Raw genomic sequence first — 16,497 nt, 5'->3', positions numbered from 1 at the left:
ATGAACCCCCCTCCCTGAAAAGTGAGCCCAGAAAGGTGGCAGGACCTGGCAAGCGCCACACTCGCAGCCTGCAGCACTTGGGATCAGGCTCCAGGTCCTGGAGAGGCAGGTGGGAGAGGGCATGTTTTTCAATGACTGACAGGAATGCCCATTGGAAACTATATGAGAGGTCAGAAGGCCCATTAGAGGTGATGGGAGTGACAGATGCCCATAGACTTGTGGCAGCGCCATTTGAACACATCACTGCATCACAAAGATGCAAGCAGAGCACCGGTTGGTCCTCGAGAGCCATGCAGTGGTCCTAGGGTGATACCCCCCAGAGTGGGCCAACGGCCTGCAGGACCAGAGAAACTGCTCTAAGGGCTGTCGTCCATTCCTTCCCTGCACCAGATTTACTGAGTCCATCCCTGTCTCTGCAAACAACGAAAAGGAGGGTGGTCCATCCTCCTGGAGGAGGAGCCCCAGAGATCCCAAGATGTCGCTCCACATCCCCCACCTTCTGGCAGCAACCCCTCTTCCCCTGCGGTCATCAGCCAGGCTAATTAGATGCCAGCATCTCTGTCAGAGGATGAGAGTCCCCAGTGGTACCACCCTCCCGCCTCGCCAGACATAGACAGGCCACACTACAATTCCCACCCCACTGCCTGAAGTTACATTGAGGGGGAGAAGGGGGCAGGGAAGCTGGATGGGTCCCCAAGGTGCCACTGATGGCACTTTCTCTGCAGATGGTCATGCATCATCTGGTTGCGGGCTGCACCTGTGACACTGGAGCTGCCTCTGCTGCCGCTCCCAACCATGGACACCCTCCCAGAACATCGCAGACTGATCTTGGACTTGGACAGGGCTGGGTCCCTTGTCACATGTGTGTCTGTTTCCCTTCTGGTAGCAGAGCCCACCCCATCCATCCCAGCCTTGAGCCAGAAATCATTCTCCCAGATATGTGAAAAGACATCCCTATGGTGAGGGGGGGGGCTACTGTCATCTACAGGCAAGCAAGCAAACAGACAGGCAGTTTGTTGTTTTTCAACACATTTTATTAAATTGGAAAAGGTGAAGAGGTTGTCTGGACATGTGTCTTGCAAATATCCCTCAGCTGGAAAGGGAGCAAAGGCAGTTTGCGCAGCAGTCAGAGCTGCAAAATCCATTCCTTGTCTTGCCCTCACAGGGGCAAGGACGAGACGTGGGTTGCCTTGGGGAACTGCTCCCTGGGCTGGACCTGAATGGCACTTGAGGAGGGTCACTGGGGGCTGGAACAGCCATGCTCCTTGGTCTCCCTGATGAGTTGTGACCTGCCTCTAAGGGAAACAGACACATGTGTGACAAAGTACCCAGCCTTCTTCCCTTGAGTGCAAAATACTCCCTATTTTCCCTAAGTCCTCCCAGTGCACTCATAGCCTGCTACCATGAGCACCAACTCTCCCACCTTGCACTCTAAGTCTCCGTGGCAGGGGGCTGATGGGCAGAGCCTCTGGCCGCCTTCCTACTTACTTGGGTTCATGGGTGGTGCAGCCAGAGGTAATGTAGGGTGCATGGGGAGCTGATTGGGCATGGGAGGGGGGCTCATCCACCACAGGGGCGCATGCAGATTGGTCCTCGTGGTAGTTGCCATCCCATGCCTTGTTGGGCTGCATGGGCATGGCTGGGCGCTGGGCAAGGGGCCTTTTTTCACATTCAATGGGCGCCTATGGGCTACACCTCTTTTTTCGTGGTGTAACTTTCTGCTGCTGAAGGGGAGTTCCCAGGCCTGGGGCAGCTTTGGAAGCCAACTAACTCACACACACCCTGCCCCCCCCTCTGACACTGACACAGTAACTTGCACTGCACTTATGCCTCCGTCCGGCCACCAAGTGTGCCCGCTAGTGGTGGCCCAGCGCCTCAGGCGGCCTCCAGCATACAAGGACGTTACACCAGCACAAGAGCGAGTTACGCCCGCGTTAGCCTTAGTCCTCTCCATGAGCGCTTTCCACCTCCTCCCTAAAGATTGCACTGCCCATTGCTCTTGGAGGTCATAGGTGACTTCCTGTGTTTGAATGTTGCAAGCAACTCCATAAAATTTGCATGTTTCAGCAATTAGTGGGGATGCAGCTGCTTGTGTGAGATAATCATGTATGCAGTGGAAATTCCTCTTGAGCAGGAATACCAGTGAGCTGCCAGGTTTGGTTATTTCCATTTTAAATTACCTCTGTGAATTTTCTCTAGTTTAATAAGTATTTCATTAAAAAATGAATTTCATACATCTTACATTCATTTCATACACACTTGATGTGTGAACTGCAATTAAGGTGCACTCAGATACCTAATATCTTTTAGATATCAGATATCTAAATAGAATGTATTGTCGAAGGCTTTCACGGCCGGAGAACGATGGTTGTTGTGGGTTTTCCGGGCTGTATTGCTGTGGTCTTGGCATTGTAGTTCCTGATGTTTCGCCAGCAGCTGTGGCTGGCATCTTCAGAGGTGTAGCACCAAAAGACAGAGATCTCTCAGTGTCACAGTGTGGAAAAGATGTTGGCAGGTCATTTATATCTGCTCAGGAGGGGTGGGGTTGAGCTGAGTCATCCTGTAAGAGTTTCCCAGGGTGTGGAATGCTAATGGCGGGAGGCTTCACTGTATCCTGAGGAGGTTCTTTTGCATATGGATTGGTACTTGATGTGCTAATCTTCTCTGCAGGGCTATTGTCGGGGATAGAATGTTTTGTTAGCCTGGTGTTTTTCAGAACTGGAAACCATGCTCTGTTCATTCTTAAGGTTTCTTCTTTCCTGTTGAAGTTTTGCTTATGCTTGTGAATTTCAATGGCTTCCCTGTGCAGTCTGACAAAGTAGTTGGAAGTGTTGTCCAGTCTTTTGGTGTCCTGGAATAAGATACTGTGCCCTGTTTGAGTTAGGCTATGTTCAGCCACTGCTGATTTTTCAGGTTGTCCAAGTCTGCAGTGTCTTTCATGTTCTTTTATTCTTGTCTGGATGCTACGCTTTGTGGTCCCGATGTAAACTTGTCCACAGCTGCAGGGTATACGGTATACTCCTGCAGAGGTGAGGGGGTCTCTACTGTCTTTTGCTGATCGTAGCATCTGTTGTATTTTTCGGGTGCGTCTGAATACTGCTTGAAGGTTATGCTTTTTCATAAGCTTTCCCATCTGATCAGTAATTCCTTTGATATATGGCAAAAACACTTTTCCTGTAGGAGACTGTTTTCCCTCGGTTGTTTGATTCATCCTGGGTTTGATTGCTCTTCGGATTTCATTTCTGGAGTAGCCATTTGCCTGAAGTGCGTGGTTTAGATGATTAATTTCCTCATTGAGAAAGTGCGGCTCTCATATCCGTCTTGCACGATCCACTAATGTTTTCATTATGCCTCTTTTCTGTCGGGGGTGGTGATTGGAGTTTTTGTGTAAGTACCGATCAGTGTGAGTTGGTTTCCTGTAGACCTTGTGACCTAACTGAAAGTTTGCTTTGCGGATGACCAAGGTATCCAGAAATGGGAGTTTTCCCTCGATTTCTTTCTCCATTGTGAATTGTATGTTCAGGTGGATGTTGTTGAGATGATTCAAAAACCCCATCAATTCTCCTCCCCATGGCTCCAAATGATAAATGTATCATCCACAAACCGGAACCATACACTAGGTTTGTGGGGTGCTGATTCTAGAGCTGTTTTTTCAAAATGTTCCATGTAGAAGTTTGCTATAACTGGGCTGAGAGGCTGCTATAACTGGCCGATCTCCTGCAGCACCACATCGGGAAAACCTCGTCTTACATCAAAGATTCAGCAGATTTCATCAACAAAATCAGAGATGTGGTCCTGCAGGAGATCGGCCAGTTATATATACTCTGTCTTTTGGTGCTACACCTCTGAAGATGCCAGCCACAGCTGCTGGCGAAACGTCAGGAACTACAATGCCAAGACCACGGCTATACAGCCCGGAAAACCCACAACAACCATCTAAATAGAATGTTTAAATAAACTGTTAATTCTGAAGGGATAATTTTACATTTATTTAAACAGATTAGGAAAAACAGTGTGTTCATATACAGATGGCAGTATAGAGGTAGGCTTGTAAAAAAAAATCACAGTGTAAGCCTTTAACACAGTTGATTTTTAGGATACAAGCAGGGCTTTTTTTCTGGGAAAAGAGGTGGTGGAACTCAGTGGGTTGCCAGCTCAAGACCACACAATGACATCACTTTGGGTCATCTGGAACAAGGGGGGAGTTTTTTAAAGTTTAAATCACCCTTGGCGAAAATGGTCACATGGCTGGTGGCCCCGCCCCCTGATCTCCAGACAGAGGGGCGTTTAGCGGTGCAGAGGGCAATCTAAACTCCCCTCTGTCTGGAGATCAGGGGGCAGGGCCACCAGCCATGTGACCATTTTCAAGAGGTGCTGGAACTCCATTCCATCGCGTTCCAGCTGAAAAAAAGCCCTGGATACAAGAGAGGAGTTATTGCTTTTGCAGACATTATTGTTGCTTCTTGTTCACAGATTTACCACTACATCTGTATGTGGGTATGTGCCTCCAGCAATTTTATTTCTTTCATTCTGTGGATAAATAATGTAGTATTATTACGTATCCTTATTAGTTTTTTCACAAGTCATTAAATTTCTCTTGTTCTTTTTATTCAGCTTGCAAAAAGCCGTACACAGTGGATCTAGACTAAAACTTTGTGTAATGCAACAGCGGTTAGATGAAATAATATTCTTCTGTATGTGTCTTAATTGATATAGCTCTCTTTAAACCACTTTTTTAAAATCATGTCTGTTATGTTTATCATTTATTTAGTAAACGTCTTGGACTTTGGGATAGTGTAACCTCTGATTGTTCAGGCTTGAAAGGAAATGTTAACATTCTCCTTTCTCTTTGGTGTCATCTTACCACTCAGTAGTACTTCTGCTTGAACTTTGGTGTTCAGTAGAAACAGATGATTAACAGGCAGTCTGGAATAAAAGATGTTTTCTGTTTTAAACAGTAATCTTGCAACCAGAGCTTCCTGGAATTGAGTTTCAGGAAAAGGTTCTATTTAAATATGATATGCCAGCAATGACTTTAAAAGGTTATGGTGCCGAGGTAATGACCCCCCCCCCCCCAGCCACAACATGGCAATTTTATGAGAGAAAATACTGTGGAGAAAAAGTAGAAATGAACAATAACCAATAAGTCATTTTATGCTGCTTTGATTTATTAGGCCATTTTTGTCACCTTTCTCTCCTTATTTAGGTACCCAAACCAGCTGTCAATCAAACAAATAATAGAACAATTTAAAATGTGTAATTTCAATAAAAAATAAAGCAATAAAAGAGAATATTAATTTAAAAAGTAAAGGATTCTGGTTAAAAAAAGCAACAGAAGTGGAGCTGTTAATAAGTCAGTCAGTCATCTCTAAAGTTCTATTTTCTCTCCAAAGAAGATGCTAACCTTATCACTTGAGGAAGTTCTGTAATTTGTCGACTGAAAAACTCCTTTAATGAGCGTCATATCTGATAGAGCAGATTCCTGTTAGCAAGCCTCACTTCTTGATCAACTAGCTCAGACTGGTTAGTATGGGAGGAGGTTGTCTATCAGGTACTGTAGGATTAAACCTCTTAGGGCTGGCAAAGTGGGGTTGCCAGCCGGTATCTGCCAATTGGTGAGTGTCTGGGGGGTACGTGGGGAGATGCCATCAGTGTGACAGTGTTATGTCACTTCTAGGGGAAACCTAGAAGTGATGCCGTATCTCTAGGAATCGCTGGAAACTCTGTGGCAAAACCATAGAGTTTCCGGTGATTCTGGTATAATGTCACTTCCAGGTTTTCCCCAGAAGTGACATAATGACATCAGGCTGACAGCGATTTTTTTTAGTTTATTTTCCTCCCTCCAGCTGACAGAGTAGGGCATAAGGGGTTGCTGGTGGGAGGCCTCCCATTAAAGCAGGAGACCCGATGACCCTGCGTTAACACCAGCACCTTATTCAGGACTTAAAAACAAACTAGAAACCATGCAGAGGGAACAGGACAGGCTTTATACATTTTAGCAGGTTCTAAGGACCTCAGCTTCTGTTATTTTGTATCAGATTAAGCCTCCAAAAGCAATTCTACAGACAACATGTTGTTGCAGTATTCTTATTAATTAAAATTACCTTAAAGAAGCAAAGACAAGTTGAGAAAACCTAAATAGAAATATAGGAACCTTTGTTATAACTGTAGCTGTCCAAAGCTTTTTGTTGTATTTACATGGTGCTAATATATGTTTTAAATGAATGATATGTATTATTTATATTTTAATGGCTATTGCTGGTGAATTGTGTAGTGTGTTTTAAATTGTTGTGATCCGCCCTGAGCCCACTTGGTTGTGGAGGGCGGACTATAAATGTAAGTAAATAAATAAATAAATAAATTGTGACCATTTGTGGTATGTTAAATTTGTAGCTCTTTATCAGTTAACTATAAGTTTTGAATTATCTGTGTAATCTTTTTCTTAAAGGGCTTCTACACATTAGGAAAAAAGTTTCTTGTTCTATATCACAAAGAGTTTTACAATTGTCAAATGTTAACTTAGCAATAGTTTTAAAATTTATAGTGCAGCAGGCAGCACAGTTAACTCCAGCCTCTTAGTGCCAATTTTTGACAAAGGAAGATTATTATGATTGTGAAATTTAAATGTTCACTTTGGTCCAATAATATAAGAAATAGTATATCCAATTTATGCTTTGTAGTAAATGTAGTTTCTATTTTCCTGCTTTGAAAATACCACAAAAGTTGGCCATTCTGATCAGTAGGACCTCTTGTGCTTTTCTTTAACTGACTGACTTTAACAGACTGACATGGCTATTAACAGATTGACTTTGGTAGAGAAGGTAAATATGTTGTTCTTTTTGCTCTTGCAGCTTTTGTTACTCTGTTGAATGGGGAGCAAGCTCAGCATGCAATACGACTGTTTCACCAGCACTCCCTTCGTGGAAAAGAAATATCAGTGCAGCTTCAGCCAACCGATGCCCTCCTCTGTATTACCAACTTGCCCACCTCTTATACATTACAAGAGTTTGAAGAGTTGTTGCATCCCTATGGTAATGTTGAGAGACACTTTTTGATTTATAGTGAAGCCACCGGCTATTCCAAGGGCTACGGTTTTGTGGAATACATGAAAAAGGATTCTGCTGCTAAGGCTAGATTGGACCTTCTAGGGAAACAGTTAGAAGGAAATGTCCTTTTTGCCCAGTGGATGGACATTAACCAGTTATCTTCAGACCACGTACATTCAAGGTGCCTTTGCGTGGAAAATCTCTCTTCGGATTACACTGATGCAGAGGATGTCATGAAAACTTTCTCATTGAAATACAAACCAGTGTTCTGCCAGGTATGCAGAAATATATTTCCTGTTCAGATGAAGCGTGGTTTCTCTCTGCAGATATTATGGGGTGACAACAAATTGTCAGGATTTTTCCTTTGTTTGACTTACAACTTAATATGTTTAGATAAGTAGTGGTTTGATTGTATTTATGATAGTTCCAGTAGTAGTAGCAGTAGTATAAATATTTTATAGGTCTGTTAGTCCCATGGAAATGTTATGTAAGAAGCCATCTGGGCACTGCATCCTTTACTTATCCCACAGAAATATTACTTTAGTGGGAGACTTTTTAAACCTTCACATATAAATTCTGGCTTGGATCCAACATAAAAGTTCCAAGTAAACAAGATGGGATGATTTTTGTTGAGGGCCCTTTGTCCCCAGGTGCAACATTTAAGGGAACATTTTACGCTGCAGCAGAACTGGAGTGGCAGGGAACTCATGATATCTGGACAGAAATCCATCTATCCATGGGAATGCTAGGCAGGATCCAAATCCTAGTGTGTGTGATGTCCTTAAGGTACAGGGATAAATAAAACACACACAAGTTTGTTGTTTCCGTCTCCCATGCACACCAACCACATAAAGCTCATACACCCCCATATTTTCTCCTGCAGATGATGCAACTCTGAGAATAGTTTGCTGCAGTGCTGAGAACGGCCCAGGGTGTAGAAACGTCCAGATTTAACCCTGCAAACTTTAATTTATTTTTTATAACTTTTTATTTCTGAATTTTATATAACAATAACAGTAATACAACAATAACAAGATTCCAAACATTTTGAACTAGATTAATGAGTTAAGAACATTTTTACAGGTATTAACAATCAATAAAGACAAATCTCTACATATTTCTTAAGTACACCATAATCTTCAGTAGGATGCTCTGTGATATAATTTAAGAAAGGAAGCCATCTTTCCATAAAGAATGATTGGTAGTTAAGATTCTTAGAATTAGCTATTTGATCTGTTATTTTATCAGAAATTAAAAGATACCAGAAATTTGATACACATTATCTGATGGTGGGTATACAGTTACTTTTCCATTTTTGAGCGATAATAATCTTAGCTACTGTTAACATTATTGAGACAAGATCTAGCCTATAGATGGATACCTTGGTTCTGCGCCATAAGTTCAGCAATGTAGCTTCTGGTCTGCGATATATTATATGGCCTATAATTTTTTCAGTGATGTTGATAACTGATTCCCAATACATTTGAATCTTTGGGCCCATCCACCAACAATGTAAGACCATGCCAGTTGTGCAAACTTTTATTTAAAAGGATCTTGGGTACCTGGACGAGGAAATCTGCTGGACAACTTGCAAAGTCATTGCAAGTTGAAGTAGGTGATACTCGGCTGGATAGATCAGTGATCTGGCTTAATATAAGGATGTTTCATAATCTTAACACCTCTTCCTGTTACTGCTGGAAACTCATTACACCTGAACTAAAAACAAACAAGTCATATTGCTGCATTAAGCTATGACATTTTGTTAGTATTCTGCATGTCATAAAATGGTGAATTTGTACGCTGAAATGTTCAGGCTATTTAAAATAGTGCAATCCTGTGCAGTTCTACAGCCTAAAACCACTGAAATCTGCATAGGGATTGTACTGCAAACTGTGTTGGCCCTATATTATATGAAACAATGTTCCACCTTTTGAGAGGTGGAAAGGGTGGTGTTCCACATGTCTTCTAAGCCGTGTATTTAAGTGCAATCTTAAAGGTAGTCACTCCAACCTAGGCCTGATTTCAGTGGGCTCAGACTGGAGTAATTCTTCTTAGAATTGCACTGTAAGACTCTTTTTCAGTTTTCCCTCCCTTTCCTACTTCTCTTTAAGCTGTCTGAATTTCCTCTCTCCTAGTGCTGGAAATACATTTGTCTTCGTTCTTTCAGTTGTAGACTGTGTTTATACACAGATGTTGTTTTTCTAAACATTTATTCTAATGTTGTTTATATAGAGTTCTCTTGGAAAAAACTACATTACTTTGGACCTGTTCAAATATTCTTGTTTAAGGGTATGGTAAGGGATTCGTGTGCATTTCCCACTTTTATGGACTTATTGATATGAACACTCTTCTTGTCAAACGTTGTTTGCTGGGAGTTTTTGGTTTATTTTGATAGGAATTGCATATTATGTTTTTATATCTTCCAGACTGATTTCATAGGACAGAATGAGCAGTTGCTTTATGTTTATCAAAGGTCAGAAGATAGAGTTGCCAGTTGGCAACTAATGGGATTTGCGGGGGGCACAAGAGGGTGCAATCGGCCAACAGTGTTACATCACTTCCAAGGAAAACCTAGAAGTGATAACTGTTCTAGGAATCATCAGAAAGTAACAATTCAGAGTGAACTGATGTCACTTCTGGGTTTTCCCTAGATGTAGGGACCCTGGGTCCCCTGGTGGGGGCAGGAGATCCCCCACTCCTACCCTCTGCCTCCTGCTACCACTCCCTTGGCTGGCAGGGGGGAAAGGCAGAAAATAAGCCTCCCCTTGACACACTCCTGGAGCAGTCAACAACGTCACTCCCAGAAATGATATCATCATGCAGGGGTTGGAAGCACTCCTGTGCTTCACAGAGATCCAATTTGGGCCCCAGTTTGGGAGGGTAAGGAGACCTGGCAACCCTACCTAGACATGATGTAATGCCCGTGACCAATGGCATTTTAAAACACTTTTTCTCCCACCAGCCACCAGAGTGGCTGTAGAAAACATAAGTCAGGAGCAGGAGATTCCCCGACCTCAGTAGAAACCTGGCAGTCCTACCAGAAGCTTTTTAAAGGGACTCTTCTGGTCTCAGGCTTCTGGATCACAAGTCTCCTTGTGAGCCAGGAACTTACCCTGCAGGTGTTTACTAAGCAGGTTCTAGAGTGCAGGAATAGGCAGAATCAGGAGCTGGATTTAGCTTTCAATGTTGTGTCCTTGTGAACTGGTTGATCAAGCAAAGGCTGTCTTCCCTAATCTTGGTTTAAGTAAGCTGGAAAGGAATTGGCCCCAGCTGCACTGCTGGCTGTTGCAGGAGTTCTTGAGGTTGCTCTGTGCACTGGCCAGGATCCTACAAGAAACCATCCTCAGTGCACTGCTCTAGCTCTACCATGGGGTTGTGTGAAGCCAGTCCAGCACTTCACTTCCTCTGTGCCACCTCAGCATGGATCTGCTGCTGCCAGCAGACCTGCAGACTGGGAGAGGGTCCTGGGGTACTACAGACCCCTAGATGTAGGGACCTCTACGGACCCCTAGATGTAGGGACCTCTGGCTCCTTGGGCTCCTTCTCTGGGGGTTCTGAGTCAGAGTCACTGAGTGGGTCACGGCAATGACCCACTGAGCCTCAGTTAGCGATTTTCTGCCTAGGGGTTGCTTGGACTCATACATACTCCATGTACGGCCTGTGAAATGGCCTTTGGGTAATGTATGACAAGGCAAAATCACACCAAAAATTGTGTATCAGCTTTCAACAAGTAATCTGCTTTTCCTCAGCTGCTTAAGCTCCAACATCAAACTGATACCACCCATGTATTCCTTAAGGAGTAGAGATGAAAGTGAAATAAGTTAAATCTAATGCTACTGTTCCAAAAAGTGCGTATCATATCTTCTACAGAGTTAAGATTTGTGTAGGAGAGAGATTTTTCCCTTTAACAACAAAGAACCACTGAGGCTACTAAACTGCAACCTATTTTTGCAGGCAGGGTATTTAAAAACATGTTGTGGTATGTTTCAGAGACTGCTGATGAAGAAGAATCTAAAGTACCCTACATATGTACAAAATAAATACATTTCTTTTATCATAGCCTGTAAGTGACACGTTCAAACCAAAGTATCAGCTATGAGTTCACAAAATTTTACAAATTCCCCACCTTCTGTTTCTCATGTGAGTAAAAGAGAGGTTATCAATAAAATTGTATGTGGAAAAATAATTAGTATTAATTTATTACATGAAAAAATGTGAAGGAAAATGTGTCGATGCTTGAAACCAATTCCCAGTTTAATTCTGCACCTTAATGTTCTGTAAAATAACTGTCAAATGTATTTCATAACTCAGGTTCATCATGAGATTAGATGGAAGGGCAGTGGTAATTCAAGTATGGTGCATGGGGTCTGTCACCTGCAAAATATTTGCGTATTAAATTTAGCGTTGAAGAAATGTTATGATGTATGTTCCATGTTAAGCTTCTAGAGGGCTCCAGTTGTTTCTTGTGTTAGCTCAAACAGAGCAAGCAGGCAGACTATAGCATACGTGCCTGATAAAGAAGTACTCTTCCCAATGCTTTGTCTGCCTCAGGACTTACTGCAGAACCCACATATCTAATATTTGTAAAGTTAGTGTTGTGGTAGAAACTGCCCTCATGTCATAGCTGACTTACGGAGACCCCAACAGAGGTTTTCAAGGCAATAGACTAACGGAGGTGGTTTGCCATTGCCTGCCTCTGCAGCCCTGGTCTTCAATGGAGATCTCCCATTCAGTTACTAACCAAGGCTGACCCTGCTTAGCTTCTGAGATCTGACGAGATCAGGCTCACCTGGGCTATCCAGATCAGGGCTTGTAAAGTTAATATTGAGTTGGAAACTCTAATGCTTTTGTACAGGCAGGTAGTGTATGTGTGAGAAAAGTTGGAAACCTTTACAGAAAAATAATATTTTATGCATTGTGTTGTAAAATGTTTTTTTAGCTTGCTCAGGATGAAGATAGTTCTGTTGATGGCTTTGCAGTCATTGAGTATGAAACAGCAGAGCAGGCAGAAGAAGTACAGCAAGGCACAGATGGCCTGACTGTCAAAGGGAAGAGAGTGCGTGTATCCTATTGTGCTCCAGGGGCTCCTGGCCGAAGCACTCTTGCTACACTCATAGCAGCACAGCGCATGGTAAGAGAGCTTTTTGCTGGTTTCACTTCCATTCTAGCACTCAGTATTGCTTGCAACTTATTCTGTACCTAATATCAGGAACAACTTTTTGAGGAAATAGGGGTGGAAAGAAAGGAGAGTGCCATTCCTTGGATTAATCATGGTTCATAGATCCAGCTTCTGAGTTCTGGGTGATGCTGTGTATTTACCCTAACTAAAAGGATCTGAGTTATTTTCTTAGATGAGTTTTGAGCACCTAACATATTTCAAGAACAAGTTGTAAAGGCCACTGGAGATTGTACTTCATCAGCTCTGATAGCATATTTAATTAGGGTAGCTTGTTAGTCTCTCTCTGTAGAACTGCTCTAAGGCCACAGGTAATTAAGATGTAGGGTGGGCCTGGAGGTCTCCTGGAATTACAACGGATCTCCTGATGACAGAGTTCAGTTCACATGGAGCAAATGGCTGCTTGACTCTATGGTCTTATGCCCTGCTGAGGCCCTTCCACTTCCCAAATCCCACCCTCCCCAGGTCCCACCCCCCGAATCTCCAGGAATTTCCCAACACAGAGTTTGCAACTGTAGTAAGATGGCTTGCTTGAAAATATTCTTGGAGGGGTTTTCTGCATCTTATTTAATCCCCATCATTAATGAAACACATGTACAACATTTGAAACCCTCTTGACTGGAGGGAAGGGTGGAAGGATCTGCCTCTCTGTCAGAGCTCTAAAGAGGGCTTGCTTGTGCTGGGTCTTGAATGCGAATTGTGCAGGGGACTCCTTACCTCATGGTGAGAGGTAAGCAACTTTGTTTTGCAGAACATCTTTCTTCTGTTTGGAGGTCTAATTCTTATATGTCTTCTTCGTTCAAGATGAGGCATAACAGAAAGGGATTGCTTCCAGAGCCAAATGCAGCGCAGATTATGAAAAGCTTGAATACCCCAGCAATGTTACAAATGTTACTACAACCCCAGTTACGTGGATGCACTAACAAACTTGGTAAGCCTTTTTTTAAAAAAAAATGCTCTAATGTATAAAGGGTTCTCCGCCTTGATGATTTAGTAACACAACTTAATATTAGATCAAACATACACTTATATCCATTTTTCTAATCATATGTAGTTTTATTGATCTCTTGTTTGTAAGTCAAACATTTCTAAAATTTTATTTATTGATTTAAATGTCAATAATATTCTAATAATGTATGAAGAAATGCTTTATTTTGTTTATCCTGAATCTACTCTCAAGCTCTAATATTATGAGATGAGGAAATTTTATTTACATTTTTTCTACACACGATGCATAATTTTAGTAACTTCTAGGTTCAATCTTGCACAAAATTTCCCCTTTCAGAAGGAATTTCTATCAGTGGACTGGGACTTCAGTCAAAACTGCTTACTTTCTCTATACCCTTCACAGCTATAGCTAGTGCATATATACATCAGCTGATCCATTATCAATCTCTATATCTTTTAAGAGGCAAAAAGGAGCATTTATTCAACAGTAATCAAAAGTTGGGTATTATGGTTGTGCTTAATTGTGCCTGGACTGGGGACAACCCCTTGTGAGGCGGGGGGGGGGGGGATGACACAGACACACTGTGCTGTGGAGAATCAGGCCACATCTTTATTGATTACAGGTTCTTCAGGTCTCAGCTCAGCATAGGTTGGGGACAATGAGTGCAATTGACAGCCCAACTTCTATCAGTACCTTCCACAACTCTCCTGTTGCAGTAACTGAGGAAAGAGGGCTGATACTAGAGCTGAAAATGCGGGAAACCTCTGTTCTTACCCATCACCTTCTGAGGGTGCGGTCCTTCTGGGGGTGTAGTCAATGCATTAGCCCTGAGGATGGCTGCCATGTCCCCCCAACCCCTTTATGGTCATGCAGGGAGCCCACCCTGCACCACCTGTACTATGTTCCCCAGCCAATGCCTAAATGCCAGAGGAGACAGGCATCTTAGCTTGTGTGGCTCCACTGACAAACCACAGGAGCCTATAATTTGCTCATCAGTCCACTTCTGAGATCACCAAGCCATACATTGTTGCCCTCTGTCGAGAGATGTACAGTGTCTGGTCTGTAAAGACTACCTTGCTTGTGGGAAATACCCAGGTACTTAATTACCTCACCTCCATGATCTAAAACAAAGGTCCAGAGTATCTTGTTGAATTTCCTCAGAGTACAATCAGTTCTCTTGGGATTTCACGCATCTTACCACTCACACCTCTGCAGGAGTTCAGACTGACTTACATGTCTAGTGATGCAGATCTATTGGGAAAGATAAATTGTGAAGAAAAATGTATTGTTGCAATTAGTTATGCTTTCATGTGAAAGCAGATATAAATACTGTCAATTTATGGCTTCCTGTTATGTTTTCTAAAGCAGTTCTTGGAGCTCCCATGGGTTTGCCACATCTTGTAAACCCATCACTCAGCCCAGCCTTTTTGCATTTGAATAAAGTTCATCAGGTATGTTTATCAACTGATATAAAATATTTGTGAAGCATTTTGTATCAACATGTATGAGATTTTATTTGCAACAAAAGAAACCTTCCCTTATATTACATGCAGTAACTTCTTGAACTTGAAATATTAATGGATCTTGGAAGCCTTTTGTAAGGCTGAAATATCATTGCATTTATACTCAGTTTTGAGATATTAACTGAAAGTTACATCACTGTGTTTTGACTCTCGAAAGCTCATACCTTGAAAATCAAGTTGATCTTTAAGGTGCTACTGGACCCAGATCTAAGACTACAGAGTAACATAACATTGTTGTGATGTACAAGTTCTTAACAAATGATTTGTGAGTAGCACAAGCCTGGCTTATTCTTGTGCTCCTGTGCCCCTCCCCACCAACAGAGTTTATTTCTTGCCTACAAATCAGAATTTGTTCATGATCTCTGAATGCAGACTGAGGAACCCACTCAAAGTATTATTTCTTATTTTTCAATCTTGATATTGTTGGAAATACATGTCTTGTATACAGAGAAAGCAGAAGACACAGAATACCTGGAGGGGGCAGCAGGTCTGACAGTTAGATAGATCGCAGGATTGGATCCTTCTTTCTTCCTCTCTTCTGTCCTTCTCTCCAGATTGGTATTCTTTGTCTACTTCTTGCTTCTTCCCGGAAGTCTCTGTTTCCCAGTTTAGTGAGGTAGTTAGTGTCTATTCTCTTTATCCTTTACATTGTTGTTACATTGCATTCTCAAGATCTTCCACTAGGGGCAGCATGTGCCAGTTAGAAGATCACATGACTCTCCAGTCTCCAGCCAGGCAGACTGAATGTTTAGGTCGGTGGCCACTGTTGCAGTGGGAGGGTTGGTGTATTAGTACATTCTAAATCCATCTATAAAGAGCAATTTTGAATAGATACGTTGAAGGTATGTTCTAATTCCTTTCTTTAATTATTGTGGTGACATTAGGACCAGGCTACATTTTCATTGATTTATTCATTTTAAATCTTTGTTAAGTTTGGGCTCAGGATTTTTTGAAGCAACATGACACTGATCAGAGCTGATTAGGAATTAAATTTCCCCTTTTTCGATATTAAAGAAGAAATTATAAGTCATCCATTAAAAATTTATTCTCACAAATCAGGAGCTAAGAAACAAAAAGAAAAGAAAGAACGAGAGGAACATGAAAAAAGGAGACAACAAAATCTCTTTCAAGTTGGATTAAGGGTGCCTTCAAAAAGATTCTAATTCAGCCTACCTATAGAATTAGAACAAGAAAAAACTCTTGAAAACCTCATTCCCAAACAAGGAATGATTTAGGTAATAATGTACATGATTTTGATAAAGGAGCACATGAAGAAAATGACAAAAAAGAACGAAAAGAAACAGAATTTCAGGCTCAGGTGGAAGTGAGTTTAGAAAATAAGAATACTCTAGGCCTTGACATTGGTTGCATCACAACTGAGTTTCCTTCTCAAAAAGAAATAGAAAAGTGTGTTACCAATGGTCACACATCTCATTGCCTAAAGCGTTCCCAAAAGACTTGCAGGAAATGAATGACACAGATGATTCACCAGAAGAAGCCTACTTCAGAAAGTCTGTGTTTCATGTTTTGGTAGACAGTGTTATAGCAGGATTAAATGTAAGATTCAATGCTGTGAAGCAGTTGGCTGAAACGTGCAATTTCTTGTGGAAATACCTCACCATGTCTGACAGTGACTTGAAAGAAAAAGCTTTATTTTTATCAAAACAATATCCTGATGACCTTATGGTGAGGATTTTTCGACAGAAATGCAGCATTTACCTTTAGTACATAAGGCAAATTTTGGAAAAGCACAGTTAAAACCACTGGATCTGTTGAACGTATTAACAGAATACAGATTTGGTG

General features: G+C 42.1%; 1 protein-coding gene across 5 annotated transcripts in view; it reads left to right on the top strand.

Annotated features, from left to right (window-relative positions):
• The window catches only part of RAVER2 (ribonucleoprotein, PTB binding 2), a 93,276-nt gene that overhangs the window by 47,422 nt on the left and 29,357 nt on the right, over window positions 1-16,497 (top strand). For 4 of the 5 annotated variants that reach the window (XM_054979840.1, XM_054979839.1, XM_054979837.1 and 1 more), the window contains 4 exons: window positions 6,852-7,321; window positions 11,986-12,177; window positions 13,027-13,153; window positions 14,537-14,622. In XM_054979840.1, the coding sequence (XP_054835815.1) occupies window positions 6,852-7,321; window positions 11,986-12,177; window positions 13,027-13,153; window positions 14,537-14,622 (875 nt within the window). The remainder of the gene's footprint in view (window positions 1-6,851; window positions 7,322-11,985; window positions 12,178-13,026; window positions 13,154-14,536; window positions 14,623-16,497) is intronic. The other variant, XM_054979838.1, reaches the window with a different exon arrangement.

The sequence above is a fragment of the Eublepharis macularius genome, chromosome 5 (genome assembly GCF_028583425.1).
Source record: "Eublepharis macularius isolate TG4126 chromosome 5, MPM_Emac_v1.0, whole genome shotgun sequence".
Classification (NCBI taxonomy): Eukaryota; Metazoa; Chordata; class Lepidosauria; order Squamata; family Eublepharidae; genus Eublepharis; species Eublepharis macularius.
This window is presented reverse-complemented; position numbering and strand designations above follow the sequence as displayed.